The sequence below is a fragment of the Strigops habroptila genome, chromosome 8 (genome assembly GCF_004027225.2).
Source record: "Strigops habroptila isolate Jane chromosome 8, bStrHab1.2.pri, whole genome shotgun sequence".
In the NCBI taxonomy this organism is placed as follows: Eukaryota; Metazoa; Chordata; class Aves; order Psittaciformes; family Psittacidae; genus Strigops; species Strigops habroptila.
Genome location: NC_044284.2, coordinates 38,432,921 through 38,450,117, shown reverse-complemented (window position 1 = coordinate 38,450,117; position 17,197 = coordinate 38,432,921). Strand labels below are relative to the sequence as shown.

Here is a 17,197-nt window from a genome sequence, read left to right as displayed (position 1 = left end):
GAAATTGGACTAATCCTCCTGAACTCTCAGGAAGAAATCCTTGTATTCTGAGGTCTTAACATTCAAAGCTCCTCACTAAATAAGGTCCAGGGGTGTCTGTCATTTCTACTGCTGCTGCTTATCTTCAGCCCAGGGTGAAAAGTGAAGATTGCTTGCTGTGCTGGTATAACATGACAGGTGGGCTGTGTTACAGCACAGTCTAAGGCACAGACATGGAAATTACTTAATGGCAATGGAAGCATCTGTGTGGATTAGTAAAGTAGGCAGAGGCAGTAAGCTTCACAACAGGAGACAGGTGAGACTGAGGAATAAAGAATGGGATAGTGACAAAGTTAAGTTGAAAGGGCATAGTTATGTTAGGAGACAGTAGTTAGAAGCTATAAACCAAATAGGGCTAAAAGGAGTATTTGTGGACCAAGCACTCATGAATTTACCCTAAAATTTTAGTTCTCTTGATTAGATATTGTTTTTTTTTAAGGAACCTTAAAAAGGAATGACACTGCAGTGCTTTTTTGAATTTGAGGTTTATTTAGTACCTGTGTTCAGTCTGTTGGACCTGCTATTTTAAAATAGCATTTGAGATTGGTAAAATATGCACAGAATAAATCTCAGGCCTTCTGTCTTCACTTCAGGTTCTCGGACTCTGCAGATTCCCCGAGCCAAACTGCTAGATGATGGTGAATACACTTGTATTGCCAGAAACCAAGCTGGGGAAAGTCAGAAGAAGAGTTTCCTAACTGTCCTTGGTTTGTTTTTTACTACTTTCTGAAATAATATCTATTGCTTTGAAAATGCAGTATTCTGTATTTATTTTTATTAGGCTGGTTTTTGGCCTCTCACAAAACAAAGGCAGAAATAACTTTGAGCTGCTTCTACAGTGCCCCCAAGCATCAAAGACCATAGTGGAACCTCACTGACAGTGCTAAACGTGAGAGTGGGAACCCCAGTGATGTTGGAGTGTGAGTCCAATGCTATTCCACCACCAGTCGTCACCTGGTACAAGAACAGGCGCACAATTTCAGAGTCTGCAAATGTGGAGATCTTAGCAGATGGGCAAACATTACGAATCAAGGGTGCAGAGGTAAGCCAGGCTTGTGGGATGGTGCATCCACCACTGCTCTGCTATTGTTAAGCTATTATTTTGCTATTTATTGGTGTATTCTACTGGCTGTACACAGGAGATGTATTTGCTGGGGAGACTTCCGTTCTGTGAAAAGGACCTTGAGTTGGCAGAGGCAAAAGCTGTTAGCATCTCTAAACTGTAGCATTAAAATAAGACTCCGTAAGAAGTTTTATTTATTTATTTACTTTTATTTTAGGTTTCTGACACAGGCCAATATGTGTGCAAAGCCATAAATATTGCAGGGCGAGATGATAAAAATTTCCATCTTAATGTTTATGGTGAGCATACTCTGCATTATCTGCAGTAGTTATTATAATACCATAGATATTGTAGAGTAGACAATTCAAAATCAGTTTACAAAAATATTTGGTAACCAAACCATTCTTATTGCTTCCATTCAATTTTTAGTGCCACCAAATATAGAAGGACCTGAACAAGAGTTGGTCAATGAAGCTGTCAGTAATCCTGTTACCTTTGTGTGTGATGCTACTGGAATTCCTCCACCAACATTAGTGTGGCTTAAGAATGGAAAACCAATAGGTAACATTCTCGCATGTTCTTTTTCACTGTTTTTTCCCCTTTGGGGCACCACTGAGCAATTTGCTGTTTATTTTTTATTTCTTCTTCATCTGTTTCTAGACAGACTGTTATGTTAACTGATTGGAATCTTTGTTTTGAAATTTTCCTGAAAAAAATCTTAAGATACGTTTGCTCTCTGTGGTCTGGTATTGTCAGAATGTCTATTTGTTTACATATTTGCAGAAAGCTCCGGTTCTCTTGAAGTTCATGTTTTATCTGGTGGAAGCAAGCTTCAGATTGCTCGCTCTCAGGTTCTAGACAGTGGAACCTACACATGTATTGCCTCAAATACAGAGGGAAGAGCTCAGAAAACTTTTGTGCTTTCCATTCAAGGTAAGGCACGAGAGTGCTGTGAACAGAACTGGTTAATACTGGATGAGTATGACACTGTGTCTGTGCTAAAGACACTGAGATAACATAGACATGTAGAAAAGTGGAAAATTTGGGCCATTATTTATTTGTATCATCTGCCACCAGTGAGGAAAAATTGTAAGAGTATTATATACTTAGAAATTTACGTGGAACAGAATATTCTTAACTTGAAACCAGTTGGAAGGGCTGTGTGTGTTTGCTGCTGATCACATCCTTCCTCTTGAACACTGAAGCTGCATTGGTTGATTGAACTTGGAGCACCACACATATACGGATTAAAAAGCAGTGATGCCTGTTGCCTTTTTTGCCATAGCAAATAGGAGACAGCAAAGAAATAATGTCAGAATTTTCTTACGATTTTCCCCCCCCCTGCTCAAATGAGAAACCTTTATTTGTTATGGAATTGACTCCTGCCTTGCTGTTTGTCACCCTTACACTGCATCTGTCTTGTTTTCTTCTGTTCCTTAATGACTCATCCCCATTAATTGCACTAGTTCCCCGCCGTGTCCAATAACACATCAGTCGTATTAGCATCTCCAGCTTTCTGCCATCGTCCCTTCCCATGCCAGCAGTTGCTAGTTGAAGAACAAGAGGCCACATCAGCTGTGAGCTGAGTGTGGTGTCACACCCATGTATGATGGCTGGCCATCAGCAGGCCAAACAGATCTAGTAACTGTTCATCATAATGATCATTCTTCGAGGCTGCTGGTTTTTGTGTGTGTGTCCCTGCCTACTAGTTTTTCCCCAAGTTTAGGATTTTAATATCAAGCTGCTTGTTTGATGAAAAGTGACTGAAACTGCTTGAAATGCTCCAAACTTACTAGTGTGACCGATGGTCTTAACTTGGTGGATAGCATGACTGTTATCCTTGTTCTTTAAGCAAACAGGCTAAAAGCAGCTGCTGGTTAGGATGGAGTTAGCATGTGGCTGTTAACAAGAATATGATGGTTGTGATGCAATAGAGCATTTGACCATGCTCTAAGCATATGCTCAAGAGTTAACAGGCATTCAGTTGTTACAGTGCATTGTGATGTTTAATGAAATACGATTTTTTCATAATATTATTGTACATGTTAGCATTGCTTGAGGAGAAAGCTGTAGATATTAACTGTTACGGCAAAGACACATGTTTTTTATGATTTTGTAAATTGGCTGTTTTAAGTGATTGAAGTCACTTTGAATTCATATTTGCAGAACCCCCTCTAGAAACAGTATGATCATGTACATTCTAAACCAGATTTGAATGGAGATACTGCAATAAATGCTAGTACTCATGAGCAACTGCAGTGTAACTTCTTATATTTTAGATTGTTTCTTGCTGATGAATCTTCTCTTTCCTCCATCACGCTTTTCCAGTTCCTCCTAATATTGTTGGCTCTGAAATGCCTGGTGAGGTCAGTGTCCTCCTGGGAGAAAGCATCCAACTTGTCTGCAATGCCAATGGAGTGCCCGCGCCTGTTCTGAAATGGCTTAAAGATGGAAAAACAGTTGCCAGTGATGATTTACAAAGAATAAGGCAAGGAAAAATAAGCAAACACTGCATTCTCTTCTACAGTTTTAAACCTTAGAGGGTGCTAAAGAGGAAGCATTAAAGAGGGCCCTAAGGAAGGAGTGTAAAGAGGGCCTGAGTCTTAACTTAGGTTAAGAACATTATCTCCCTCTGTAGCTTCTATAAACCTATTATACTGTCTAATTACTTTTTATTAATGTATTTATTTTTCCCCACAGAGATAAGTATATGGTAACTATTTTTTTCTCAGTTAACAAATTCCATTGAAGTTCATCAGGTTCATTAAATTTTATTAATGTCAATAAGTTCCATTAAGTTCCCTTTGAGGGAAAAGATCTGAGACATGGAAATATTTTACTCTTGATGCTTTTCATTACGGAACCTTTAAAAACTTGGTTGGAATTGAATTCAAATGCAAGGTTAACAGAACATCTCTAAGAAAAGATTTCTAGCCTATCTCTAATGAAAATATTTGCAAAAAAAAAATGGTTCTCTCACCAAATTCCCAAGAGGATAGAGCAGTTGATTTAAATGTACAAAACTGACTGTTTATTTGCCAGGTCATAGGAATACATAAACAAATTCACCGTGTTTTATGACCTTCCTTGCAGAGTAACTCCAGATGGCAGCACATTAAACATTTTCAGAGCTCTCAGTTCTGATACAGGAAAATACACTTGTGTGGCTACTAATCCTGCAGGAGAGGAAGACCGAATTTTCAACTTGAATGTATATGGTGAGTTTTCACAGATGTGACGCTGAAACCTAGTCCATAAACCTATCTTTGTAAGCACTCCCAACAGAGGGACAAGAAATTAATGCTTGTCTTCAGTGTAATATTATATGCATGTGTTTCCAATTTCATATACTGTAGATATCACAGTATATTAACCAGGATGTTCTGTCAATGACAAAATGATTGAAATTGCTGGAAATGTGTTTTGTGATAAACAGAAATAAATTCCTTTGGTGTATTTGGAGTATGTCATAATAGAGAAATTCTACTTGCAGTGATTTTTTTATCTTCTTTTTTTTTTTTTCCCCTGCAGAGAAAGAGAAACTTAGGGCTGATTTACTATGATACTGCTTTTTTGTTGTAGTAGTTTATCTTCACTAATTCCAATTGAAGCACATCAGCTAAAACCAGAGTAGCATGGTAGGAAACTAATAGTTACAGGTTCCTAGAATTTTATAGAAAAATGTTTGAGTTTTGGATTCTTCTCTTGTACATTTTGACATATAGAAGATAGTGCGCATAATTCTTTAGGTCTTAGTGTAGAGACTGGACACTTTATTTTGTGAAAAAAGTGTTCATTAAGTGCAATGACTAGTGTGAAAGAGTGAAGAGCTCTTGCTGTGGTTTAAGCCCAGCCAGGAACAGAACCATGCAGCCGCTCACTTACTCCCCTACTTCTTCCCACCCTGCTCGTAGAGGGATGGGGAGGAGAATTGAAAGAATGTAAATGCCACGGGTTGAGATAAGAACAGTCCAGTAACTAAGGTACAATACAAAACTACTACTACTGGCACCAATAATAATAATGATAATGGAAACAACAAGAGGAGAAAATATAAAACTAAAAGGGGAAAGTGAAAAAAACAATAAACACAAGTGATGCACAATACAATTGCTCACCACCTGCCGACCGATACCCAGCCCGACCTGAGCAGCGATCTGGGCCTTGCGGGTAACTCCCCCCAGTTTATATACTGGACACAACATGCTGTGGTATGGAATACCCCTTTGGCTAGTTTGGGTCAGGTGTCCTGTCTCTGCTTCCTCTGGGCTTCTTGTGCCCCTCCTCCCTGGCAGAGCATGAGAGGCTGAAGTCCTTGATCGAAGTAAGCATTACTTAGCAATAACTAAAAACATCGGTGTGTTATCAGCGCTGTTCTCAGACTAAAATCAAAAACCAGCTACTAAGGAGGAGAAAAATAAGTGTTACAGCTGAACCCGGGACATAGGTACAGGTAGCATTTCACAGTGGTGTAATGTCTGTCCCAGTTATACAGGGACTCAGAATCAATTGGAGTATGAGCATGAGCAGAGTAACAAGAGATGGCCTTTGATGTTGTAAGTAACAATACTGAATGACCACATCACATCTTTTGGGGATAGAATGGTACTACACAACAGTGAAGACCTTTTTGATTGTTTTGTATTGGTTGAGGTTCAAGCAGCAATGAACTTAAATGGTCTTATCTATGCAACTGTCATGGTGTATGACAGGAACTTAAGCCAGCCAATGTTTGGAGCTGCATGTGGCCAGGCCTTCTTTACATAGTGAGTGGGTAAGTCCCCTCTTGCCCCCAGGACCAAGGCTTTCAAACTAACCTATAAAACCCTAATTTACTCTTTAAAAAATATGAGAATCTTCTTATTGAATTGCTTGTGGGGCATTAGGTGCAGGATTTCCTGCAAGGTAACACATATGGAATGATTTTAAGAGCTGGTTTTAATATCTTCCTTTTCAACATTTAAAAAATGTAGTTCCTCCAGCAATAGCCAATAATAAAGATGAACCAGAAGACCTCACTGCCCTTTTGGACACCTCCCTAAATATTGAATGTACTGCTACTGGAATCCCACCACCACAGATAAACTGGCTAAAGAATGGCCTTCCTCTGTCTGTCTCCTCCCAAATCAGGTTGATGTCAGCTGGGCAAATTCTCAGGTTGGTTTTCATGTATTTTAACTAGCTGAGTTTTCTCTTCTCTTTTGGTATATCAGCATAATTTAGCTAGTATTTTTGGAAGCAAGAATAAGATTTGATCAAAACCATGCTATAATAAAAATAATGTATTCCATTACAGCTTGCTTAAAATTATTTTCCTTTAGATTTGCCCGAGTGCAGATAGCTGATACTGGTGCATACACTTGTGTAGCATCTAACAGAGCTGGAGTGGACAACAAACATTACAACCTTCAAGTTTTTGGTAAGTTTCTCTGAAATGCTTATGTAAAGAATCTTATTTCTTTATTTCTTAAACCCAATATTCAGTTTTCTTTCTCACCAACACAAAGTTGCAGCCACAAGTATACCTTAGAGAAGTAATCGTTAGGGAAACATTAACTTTTCAATGTGTGTGTTTGTTTGGTTTTTTTTAATGGAAAGTGTTTAACCTTAGAAGAGTGCTTACTTGAACTGTCACACATAATGTCACAGGTTTTTCAGAAAGAATTGCAATATGTAATTTCTAAGTGAATTTTAGCACGTGCTAAACATGAATGTAAGTGGGGTAATGTAAAAGGGTTAACTGCATTCCAATTTTTAAATATTTAGATAAACATCTGGGTTGTACTCTGTATGAATCATCTTCATTTCTCGGCAGTACTACCAAGCTTGGATAACGCAGGAGGAACAGAGGATGTGACTGTAGTAAAAGGCAGTTCAGCTTTTATGAAGTGTCTTACTGATGGCACTCCTGCCCCTACTATGTCCTGGTTTATAAATGGACGTCCCTTAAGCCTTGGAGCTCACCTGACATCAAGTAACCAAGGAATGGTCCTTAATTTTGTAAAAGTAGACATTGGTGACACAGGCAAATACACTTGTGTAGCATCCAATGAAGCTGGAGATACCAGCAAACATTTTTCCCTGAAAGTGCTGGGTAAGTGTTAACTTTTCACTTGAACAAAATGTAAGCAGTAAATGAGCATCCACTCGGGACAACAATTAAAAAATCTCTAGGAATAAGGAGTATTTTCAAGAAACATTTTCTGTGATAAATGAGAGAAATAAGAAAATGGAAGATACCTAAGATGTGTGAATGAGTAATTCAGTATATTTTTTTCCCCAATGTTTCCAGAGTACTGAAATATGCTATAATTAATAGTAAACTAATTTACGAAGTAATTGTTTTAAATTAATAACTTTATTTAATAGAAGTTCAGCTTGAAAGCATGGTAGCGCAGCTGAAGACATTGCTGAAGGTACAACACCTAAAGGGCTTATATATTCGTTGATGTTATGCAATATATTTTACTTGGGATTATGAAAATATTTTCTAACTAATAATTCCAACTCATAAAATATGCAAATTAATAGACAAAGGCAGATGGAAACTTCATGAGATAGTGAGTTCGTGACACAAATGATACTAATGTAGAGTAATTCTACAAGCTTTAATCTTAAGGCTGAGTATCATGTTTTGGAGGCTTTTTGAATCAATATAGAACTTGAATGTTCTTCCTTCCACAGAGCCGCCTCACATCAATGGTTCAGATGAACCAGAAGAGCTCTCTGTCATTGTTAACAACCCTCTTGAACTTCTCTGCATCTCTTCTGGCATTCCGGTCCCCAAAATCTCATGGATGAAGGATGGGCGCCCGCTTCTGCAGAATGATAATGTTCATCTCTTAAGAGATGTCCTTCGAATAACCAGTGCTCAGGTAGAGTATTTGTTTCAAAGTAGGCTCAGTTTTGTAAACCCTAGAGGAGTGTGCAGAATTACCTTCTATTAAGACCATCCTGACAGATGTCCTGAAAACTAAAAATCACCCACCTGCATTTGCGGTTAGAGGATACATTTTTCAAGCCTTGCCCTGGAGTTTTCCATACAAGCAGTATGGTATTATGTGTTGAGAGTGCCCAAGCACTTCTGCCTCTCCTGAGCATTATCACTTCAAGTTCGTTTCAGGGTTCTGTATTTTTTGATTTATTGGTGCTTGTTATAAAGCAGTACAATTAATGCTGGGGGCTCATCTTTTTCTGGGGTTAGTTCCGGTTTTAGTCTGTATCTGTAATCTGTTCTTGCTCATTTCCTACCTATTTGACTCTCATTACTTTACTGTCTCTTGCTGTTCTTCTTTCAGGTTTTATAGTTTCTTCTCAGGCTTTCTTCCCTATACATTAGCCCAGATTTTCCTAATACCCATTTGTTTCTCACATTATAAGCTATATATTGCAGAGAAAAACTGCATTTGCAGTCATCTGTGTGCAAATAAATCAAAAATAAGTAAAGACAATAGAAAGACTTCCAGATTAATTCAGACAATAATCAGAGTCCAGGAGAAAAGTACCTTTAAAGACCTGCACCTAAAGCTGTATTCAGCTGTGAACAGCCAGACTGAAGTTCACCAAACAGAAGTAAGACTGGCTTAGGACTGTTTGCTGCTTGTTTATCTTGTAAAGCAAATAATTCTTGTCATTACAATAAAGAGTTTACAGGAAGGATAAAGCATAAAGATATTAATGATTATGTGTGCACAAAAAGATTTCCTTATTACCCAAAACTGACCCTTGCTTAGATGGATACCTATATCTAGTTCCATCTTTATTGATTACCTGTTGTAAAAAGCATTACAAAGAGAAGGGTTCTTGCTGGAGACACATTATCCAGGGGGATTTTATGGGGTCCTGCAACTCCTAAGACATCTTTGTACAATCCCACCATGCAAAATAAAGTTTTCTAGAGCTTCATTAATTCATTTTCAGCCATTCCTTATTTATTGTGTTTGTGGTCAAGTGCTGCCTGTTACATGTGTTGCCCATGTTTGCATTTCACGGTTTTTCTGAATCATTCCCATATTCTGAGGTTTCTGCTGAAGTTATTTGTGTGTTTTTAGGTTGAAGACACGGGAAGATACACGTGTTTGGCATCTAGCCCAGCAGGAGATGATGATAAGGAATATTTAGTAAGAGTACACGGTAAGTTTAATTTAGGTAAAAAAAATATTCCTTCAAATATAACACTAAGGTATCTATCAGTATCTCATTTTACAAGTTATATGTTACTAAAGAATTACATGTTTTGAGAAACTGATATTACACCATATGATCATAACTAACATTTCTGAATAAGGGTAACTATTCTGAACATGATACACGATTAAAAGGGAAAGTTCTACCTAGTGCAACTGATTTCTGTTATAATTCCAAGTCTTGTATTTTGAATACTTAGGAAGTTTATAGATATCAGTATTCAGTTGGATTGAGTTTATTGTGCTTACTGAAGAAGAATGTGAAATATACTAACATCTATAATCATCTTGGGTTTTTAGTATAAAAAGGTAATAAATATTTTTAGAAATGAGTATGTAAAATGTAATGACAGTAAAGTAAGTATAAATGGGACTTCTGCCATTTCTTGAAGATTATAGCTCCCATGTTTATTGATTAACAGTTTATAGAACTTCAGTGATGTCTGCTCTGCCTGGTTTAAATGCTGATACTCTCACTGAGAATGGACTTTAATTTCCGTCACAGTAGTTTCCAGTGCGTGACTTAGGAAACATGTTCACCTGTTAAACAAATGTGATGTATTTAACACAAGTATTAAAAACTAGAGCTAATTAATGATACTGTAGTTTTCCATTTATTTTAAACTTCAGAAAAAAATTGGAAATTTTCAATTTATAATTTCATTGGAACTCATATGTGTGGCATTAATTTTTTTCTTAATTCTTGTAACAGTTCCTCCTAATATTGCTGGTACCAGTGGTCCACAGGACCTCACCGTGTTGCAGAACAGACAAGTTATACTGGAATGCAAATCTGATGCTGTGCCACCTCCGACAATCTCATGGCTGAAAAATGGAGAACTTTTAGAGGTATAGTGGTTACACTATTTGTACTAGTCTTTTGTTCCCTTTATTTTTTTACACACACTGCTTGAGGTTTCTTATTCTGCTCACTTGCCCCTTCAGTGCAGTCCAGGTCATGGTGCCTTGAATTCAAGAGAAGCTGAGTAGCCCCAGTACAAATACAGTTAGTCCTAAATGAGTACCTGAAGCTAGCAAGCATGTGAAGTGGCCATCCCGCTGTTACTTGTTCTTTTTTCCTTTAGGGGGATCCCTTGCTCCTCCTGGATCCTCTGAACAATGCTAGAAGCCTTCGGTATACTCCTGAATGGCTTCCCAGGAAAGGTAGCTGAGAAAAGACTACACTATATGTTTCCTTTGGGTATATTATGCATCCTCATATTCTAGTAGTTTTTAGAAAGGAATTTAAACAACTTACACCGGAAAAAAAGAAAAGAAAGTGGGTTGCTAATCACCATAATTTTTCATCAAATGCATCTTTTTCACTCAGAATTCCATGTTAAAGCATCAAGTCTTTGCTGGTTGAGAGAAAAATAGCAAGATGAGGATGGTTTATACAGAAAAAAATTTTTACTTCCCATCCTTTTCCTTGAAATTACTCAAAAACCAGGTGGTTTCCAACTGAACAATTTAAGTCCAGTTATCAATTAAACTTTATTGATAATTTTCCCTCAATTGCTCTTTGTTCATTAATAAAGAGGAAACAAATTCAGCTTATTAATCGTGTCTCCCTTAACTGTAATCCATCAGTAGTCTTCACCCAAAGTTGTTCTTCTTTGCTTTCCTTCTGACATATCATTCTTCAGACTCTTTATTGTAGATTTAGAAGAATGAAGTATTAGTGGAAGAAATAAGAATATGGTGGGCGATTATGTCTTACTAAGTGCTGCTGGGGAATGTTATCTTGAATGTAGCACACAAACAAGCTAGAAACAAGATTAACTTAAACACTCTTTTTCTGAATGGCTAAATAGTTAATTGGATAGTGATTTTTAAATATTTTTTTTAATTAAAGCAAGGTTGAACAAGGTTTGGAAGTTCAGAATGTGAATAATTTCTCCTCAGTCTTTCAAGGAAAGCTTGTGTTTTAACAGCAGTGCTTGACAAAAATAAAGCATGAAAAGAAGCCACCGTTTTATGGTAAAAATTTGTAGCAGAGCAATTGAGGAACATTATGATAGACATAGGTACTCAGCTGATAACCTGCGGATTAACTTTTGTAATATTAGTTCTCTTGCCTCATGAGAACATATATGTCAGTATATGAGGGCTGAGGCATCTTGGTTGTGTGGTATAGTCAATCCCGTACCTTTGATTTAAATAGAGTAGGGGATTTCAATCTCTAGAGATATCTTTAAACCAGCATTAAATTTAAGTTATAAATTTATTTCAGACATAGTACTCTTTATTTGTCATGTGTATGTTAAGTAGCAGAATTAGATTTATTGTGTTTCCTACCATCCATCTTTTTAATTCTTCAGCTTAGCTTATGTAAATATATAGTCTAGATATCAGAAAAACATTAGTGTCTTCCTGAATGCCTGGTTGCTTTCTCAACTTTGAAGTAATGTAATAGCCTACTAATACTAAGCAGCTGGGAAAGAGCTCTCCTTGGGCATGGAAAGAGGTGCTCTGTGACATATCCTCCTCCTTATCTTGGAAAAATTGAGGTTTCACAATGACGAGAGGATTGGAGAAAGGTTCTCAGGCTGCGGTCTTATTTCAGTCTAAGCCATCACTGCTTTTTGCAATGCAGCCTTGTGGCAGAGGGTGTAATTCCTCCTGGTTTTGTTATCTTCCACTGTGCAAATTTTGAGGTCTAATTTAGATCTCTGTATGCTTAATGGTGTAATTGTAAAGCATCACCATTTTTGGTAGCACAACTATAGAAAGATCTAGCTTCTAGTAGCTTTGGAGCCCTTGTTCTCTTCTCTGATATGGAAATTCACACTGAGTGTTAAGAAGTAGGTAGGAGCATCTTGACCTAATCTGGCTTCATTTAAACACTTAGAAGAATTGCTGAATCTGTATTCTTTCAAAGATGTTTTTTCTGATATGCCTTGAGTAGAATGTAAGGACTATGTGATAGCTTCATCACCTGTCCTTTGTCATCTATATGCTGCTGTGTTTAGAAACCATAGCATAAGCTGTTTATTCAACAGGAAATACCTGTTATTACCCAAAATCTGACTGTCTATACTCTGGTGGTATATCATTTCACCTGTGGCTCTAGCACTGCTGGTTATTCTGCATTTGATATTGACTTTGATTTGATGCCTAGTATGAGACCAGGGTACTATGGTACTAGTGCAGAGAAGTGCAGAACCAGAAGCGTTTCACCTATCTGATGTAGTTGCTATGCTCAGATCTTCTAACCAAAAGAGTAGATGGGAATGTCAGCTTTCAACTTCATCCGAAGTGTGGGTAGCACATACTGGAAAAGTTTGAGTTTCTGTTCTTTTTCTACATTTTTACATACAGTTAAGTTCTTGAACACTTGTAGTTGATATTATCATCAGTTATTCATGCATATATGACCCAGATAGGTTGTAGTAAAAATGCCTTGAGTTCAAATGTTTTACCTAGCAGGTGCTGTAGAGTCATTGTAGAGCTGAAAGGAATGGTATCCTCATATTTGGAAATGCCGCCTAGTAAACTTAGTAGCTAAGTTTGTGCCTGCTCCCACCTGATCAAGACTGTGGTGTTTGAAGAACAGTGTAAAGAAACTTTTATTTCTTCTGCCTGTAGTGTGCATGGATTTAAAAAAAAAAAGTAAATCATCGTGTGCTATTAGCTGCCCCTTTCTATAAAATCTCAAAAGCCCTTTGGCTGTGTAACCTGAAAAAGCTCTCTTATTCAGGCACAAGTCTCAGTAGGGGTTTCAAGGGAGAATCATTACACAATGATAATTTTTACAAACTTTGTTTACCCTATTACCTTCACAGATGTAAACAACGTTAAGCCAGCAATAAGTTCAGTCCCTGGTTTATCTTTGGCCTTCTTTTGTGGCTTTTATTACTCTGCAACAAAAGCACATTCTATATTCATAAAGAGAAGAATAGTAAAGTTAAATTTGTCAAACTCTCTCTTTTCCCTTAGGGAACTCCTCGAGTTCGAATCCTATCCAATGGACGATACCTGCAGATCAATAATGCTGACCTCAGTGATACAGGAAGCTATACATGTGTAGCAAGCAATATCGCAGGAAAAGTGACCAGGGAGTTCGTGCTAACAGTACATGGTAAAATCATGGATCCAGTCTTGTGCATTTTGATCTTTGCATGGTATTTCTGCAGGAGTTAATACAGCAAGAAAGAAGCATTAATAGTCCTTTTCTAACCAACCGTTGGCCACTTAGGCTGAGTCTGAACTGTGGCACCATGTGTATTACCTTGTGTGTGCCACCGTCTGAGTCCACAGTTGTCCCCCACACTAAAGGACATGTTGGGGACTCACCATGGCTCACTGGTGGTCCATCTGTTTGTGCTACCTGCTAATGAAGGGTGCTCTGCATCTAGCCATCATTCTGATAAATAGTCAGGATATACCCAGAATGAATGCCCAGATGCAGGACTGAGAAATATTCTTGAATAAATTCAGAGAAGAATTGGACAAATATTCTTGGACAAATTCAGAGAACTTCAAGTTCTCTGAAAGAAGAACTTGGCTAGCACCTAGGGGACTAGGTTTCATAGCTGGCTTGGCCACCAGTTTTGCAAGTTACTTGAAAACTGTGGCTTCTTCTCTGCACCTGTGAGCTGGAGATAGTAAGAAGATAAGGCTTGAAGGGTTCGATGCATCTAGATGCTTGTCCTGTATTACCATAGGCCTGAGTTTCATTTTAAACCTGTGTATTTTCTCACCTCTAGTCTAATGAGAGACTATCCTATTCTCGCACTTGGGTGATGATATGAAACTTTTTTCCTATTTCTGTTCACTTCATAGCCCAGTCATATGTACCTGCATTACATTGTGCCCCTTAATGACTGTTCTTACTGGTCCAGTTAAAATACTTTTTCTCCTTAATTTAAAATAAGGAAGAAAGTATATCACCACAGCCTTATTTTGCTGAACCAAATATGCTGAGCGCTTTTACTGTTTTAGCTGTATGATATCCTTTGAAGTAATTTGCAAAGATCTTTAGAATGCATTTCAGACAAACTTTGTTTTTCATTCCTTGCTGCATCATGGCAATTATGGTGCACTACACAAAACGGTAAGAAACTTGTTTTTGTCTTTGCAGTGATCCCCATACCTGCTACTACATCTATTTTCATGTGTTAGGGTCAATCATTGCAGCACGAAGTTTTTTTCTTTAGATAATGAGCAATTTTTGCCTTTACAGTGGCTCCTACAATCCGAAGCAGTCCTCAGACTGCTGTTGTGCATATAAATGCTTCTGCCATTCTGGAGTGTGTTGCAGAAGGAGTACCAACCCCAAGAATTACATGGAGGAAGGATGGGGCTATTTTTACTGTAAACAATACAAGGTATTGTCCAGAAATCAGCATAAATATTATTAATTGGTTTTAGAATGTATTAACTACAGAAAGATTCACTAGACATCTGTGACTTGTACATTAGTTTTGTTTTCACAAATTAGAACTAATATTTGTACTATGAGCTCAAATAGACACAAATGTGGAAAATATGGTGATAGAAGCAGTAATATAAAGAGGTTTCATCCGTTTATTGCTAAGCAGGAAAAAAAACTTCTTTGACAACCAAATATAATAATAATTCTTGACACTGAAGATTTTGAACAGTAAATGTGAAAAATTTTATTATTGTTGTTGTTATTATTATTACTACTATTATTATTATATGGAGTTTTAGGATGAAGCCAAGCAATTTCATGCAGACTGAAGCTACTTGAATGTGAACTGTAGCTTCTAATATATAAAACTTTCTATATCTGTTGCAGTATCAACTGTCATTATAGTGAATAGTTTCCATCTTCTGATTGTTCTACAGGGAAGTAGTTGGGATTTTCTAGAACTGAGCAAATGCTAAAGAATTCATATATATTTCAAAGAAAAAAGAAGTACAATCATTAATCAGGCATTTTTTTAAGGCTAAATGAGAAACCATAAAGAAGGTCATTTGGATATTTTCTGCAAATCTGGCATCATTTATATGGAATCACTATGTCAGTTAAATTTCATAATTTCTCTGGAAAATAGATGTGCTGGGAAAAATGAAGTCAGAATAAGTGCAATAACTGAGAAAACTCTATATGTCCGAATTAAGACACCACGTGTCTAGGCTATTTGTTGTGTGCACACAGTCATGTTTTCCCTCTGCACTACCAAGATAACCTATGGTTCTGTTGATTGGATAGTAGAAAAAAAATATATGGTTTTATTTCAGATATTCCATGTTAGAGGATGGATCTCTACACATCCACTCAGCACATGTTACTGACACAGGAAGATATGTGTGTATGGCAACCAATACAGCTGGCACTGAACGCAAACGGATTGATCTGCAAGTTCTTGGTAGAAGTTTTGGGTTTAGATATGTATATGTGCTTGAAGTCCAGTTACATCATTGTCCTTGTTCTGCCAGATCATATTTGAAGTTTAGCCCCTTTATAGCTGCTGTGGTTAAAAAAATAAAAAAAAAAAGACATGTGCGGCCATAGGAATACAACCCAAATGTTCATGAAAAGAAAATATTTACTCCTTGTGCACTAGAAATAGAAAGACTTGACACATCCCATGCTGTATGTTTAGGAAGTTTACTACTATCACTCTTTATAAAAATCAAGCAAATGTATTTGGCAGTTCAGCTCTCTATATATAGGTATGAGAGGGGTCTGTGGGTATACATATAGAATTATTCTGAATAATTAGGCTTTGTTTGTCCTTAGTTCCTCCGACTATTGCTCCTGGACACACGAATATTACAGTTACTGTAAATGTGCAGACCATTTTGCCTTGTGAAACCACTGGAATTCCAAGACCAGAAATTAGCTGGAAAAAGAATGGGCATCTGCTTAGTGTTGACCAGAACCAGAATACTTACAGGTGAGAGATGTTTTCTTTTCACTATGGGTTTAAAGTTTTCAGGGATGATTTTGACACTTTAAAAATCTAGCCATTCTTCAATGTAATCTTACATAACCAGCAAAGTCAGTGGTCTGATTACGTGAGAAGAAATATTTCAATATCTTTTACTTTCTTCTCTTTTCTTTGTTCAGACTTCTATCTTCAGGTTCCTTAGTAATCATTTCTCCCACTGTGGATGACACTGCTGTCTATGAGTGCTCTGTGTCAAATGATGCAGGAGAAGATCAAAGAGCAGTTGAGCTCACTGTTCAAGGTAGAGGGGATATTGCTGTTACACCTCTATGGCATCCAGAATTTCTTTGGGGCATTTCAATGCTGAGATGAAATTTTCATAGCATTCTCTCCTGATACTGATATCATAAGTCTCTAGTATTCCCAAGAAATAGAAGTTATTTTCGAGAATTCATAAAAATGAAAATGGGCAAGTAACCTTTACACTGATCTTCATTTTTAGTGCCCCCATCCATAGCAGATGAAGCCACAGACCTTTTGATGACAAAGCTATCTCCAGTAGTGATTTCCTGCACTGCATCAGGGGTTCCTGTCCCCTCAGTTCAGTGGACCAAAAATGGCATAAAGTTGCCTCCCAGAGGAGATGGCTACAGAATTCTCTCTTCAGGTACTGTGAGTGGCTGGAGCTCAGCTACAGAAAATTAGTGAAAGGGTGCAGTAGTGCACATCTAGAAATAATGAATTAAAGAAATGCAAACAATCCCTCTCCAATTTCTTAGAATAAAAATGCAGACCTCTTAAGATGGATGCTGTATTCACAGTGAAACTCTCCTGTGGGATACTGCTGTATGTTGTAATACACCCTCTTTGCTGCAGGTGCAATTGAAATACCTGCTGCTCAGCTAGCACATGCGGGACGGTACACCTGTGTGGCCCGGAATGCAGCTGGCTCAGCTCACAGACATGTTACTCTTCACATTCAGGGTAAGATGGGAAGCTGAAGAGAAAATGCATTCTGTAAGGAAATGCTGCCCATTTAGCACATA

At 37.6% G+C, this 17,197-nt stretch overlaps 1 protein-coding gene across 8 annotated transcripts in view; it reads left to right on the top strand.

Annotated features, from left to right (window-relative positions):
* Window positions 1–17,197, top strand: part of HMCN1 (hemicentin 1) — a 191,877-nt gene that overhangs the window by 146,083 nt on the left and 28,597 nt on the right. For all 8 annotated transcript variants that reach the window (XR_003992472.1, XR_003992473.1, XM_030493507.1 and 5 more), the window contains exons 59-78: window positions 633–746; window positions 879–1,081; window positions 1,320–1,401; window positions 1,532–1,663; window positions 1,886–2,035; window positions 3,431–3,590; window positions 4,196–4,320; window positions 6,076–6,259; window positions 6,424–6,521; window positions 6,918–7,196; window positions 7,787–7,977; window positions 9,154–9,235; window positions 10,001–10,137; window positions 13,228–13,369; window positions 14,474–14,618; window positions 15,499–15,626; window positions 16,001–16,157; window positions 16,331–16,452; window positions 16,654–16,818; window positions 17,028–17,135. Coding sequence is in view for 6 of the 8 variants with exons in the window: in XM_030493507.1 (XP_030349367.1) it covers window positions 633–746; window positions 879–1,081; window positions 1,320–1,401; window positions 1,532–1,663; window positions 1,886–2,035; window positions 3,431–3,590; window positions 4,196–4,320; window positions 6,076–6,259; window positions 6,424–6,521; window positions 6,918–7,196; window positions 7,787–7,977; window positions 9,154–9,235; window positions 10,001–10,137; window positions 13,228–13,369; window positions 14,474–14,618; window positions 15,499–15,626; window positions 16,001–16,157; window positions 16,331–16,452; window positions 16,654–16,818; window positions 17,028–17,135 (2,904 nt within the window). In the remaining 2 variants the exon portion in view is untranslated. The remainder of the gene's footprint in view (window positions 1–632; window positions 747–878; window positions 1,082–1,319; window positions 1,402–1,531; window positions 1,664–1,885; window positions 2,036–3,430; window positions 3,591–4,195; window positions 4,321–6,075; window positions 6,260–6,423; window positions 6,522–6,917; window positions 7,197–7,786; window positions 7,978–9,153; window positions 9,236–10,000; window positions 10,138–13,227; window positions 13,370–14,473; window positions 14,619–15,498; window positions 15,627–16,000; window positions 16,158–16,330; window positions 16,453–16,653; window positions 16,819–17,027; window positions 17,136–17,197) is intronic.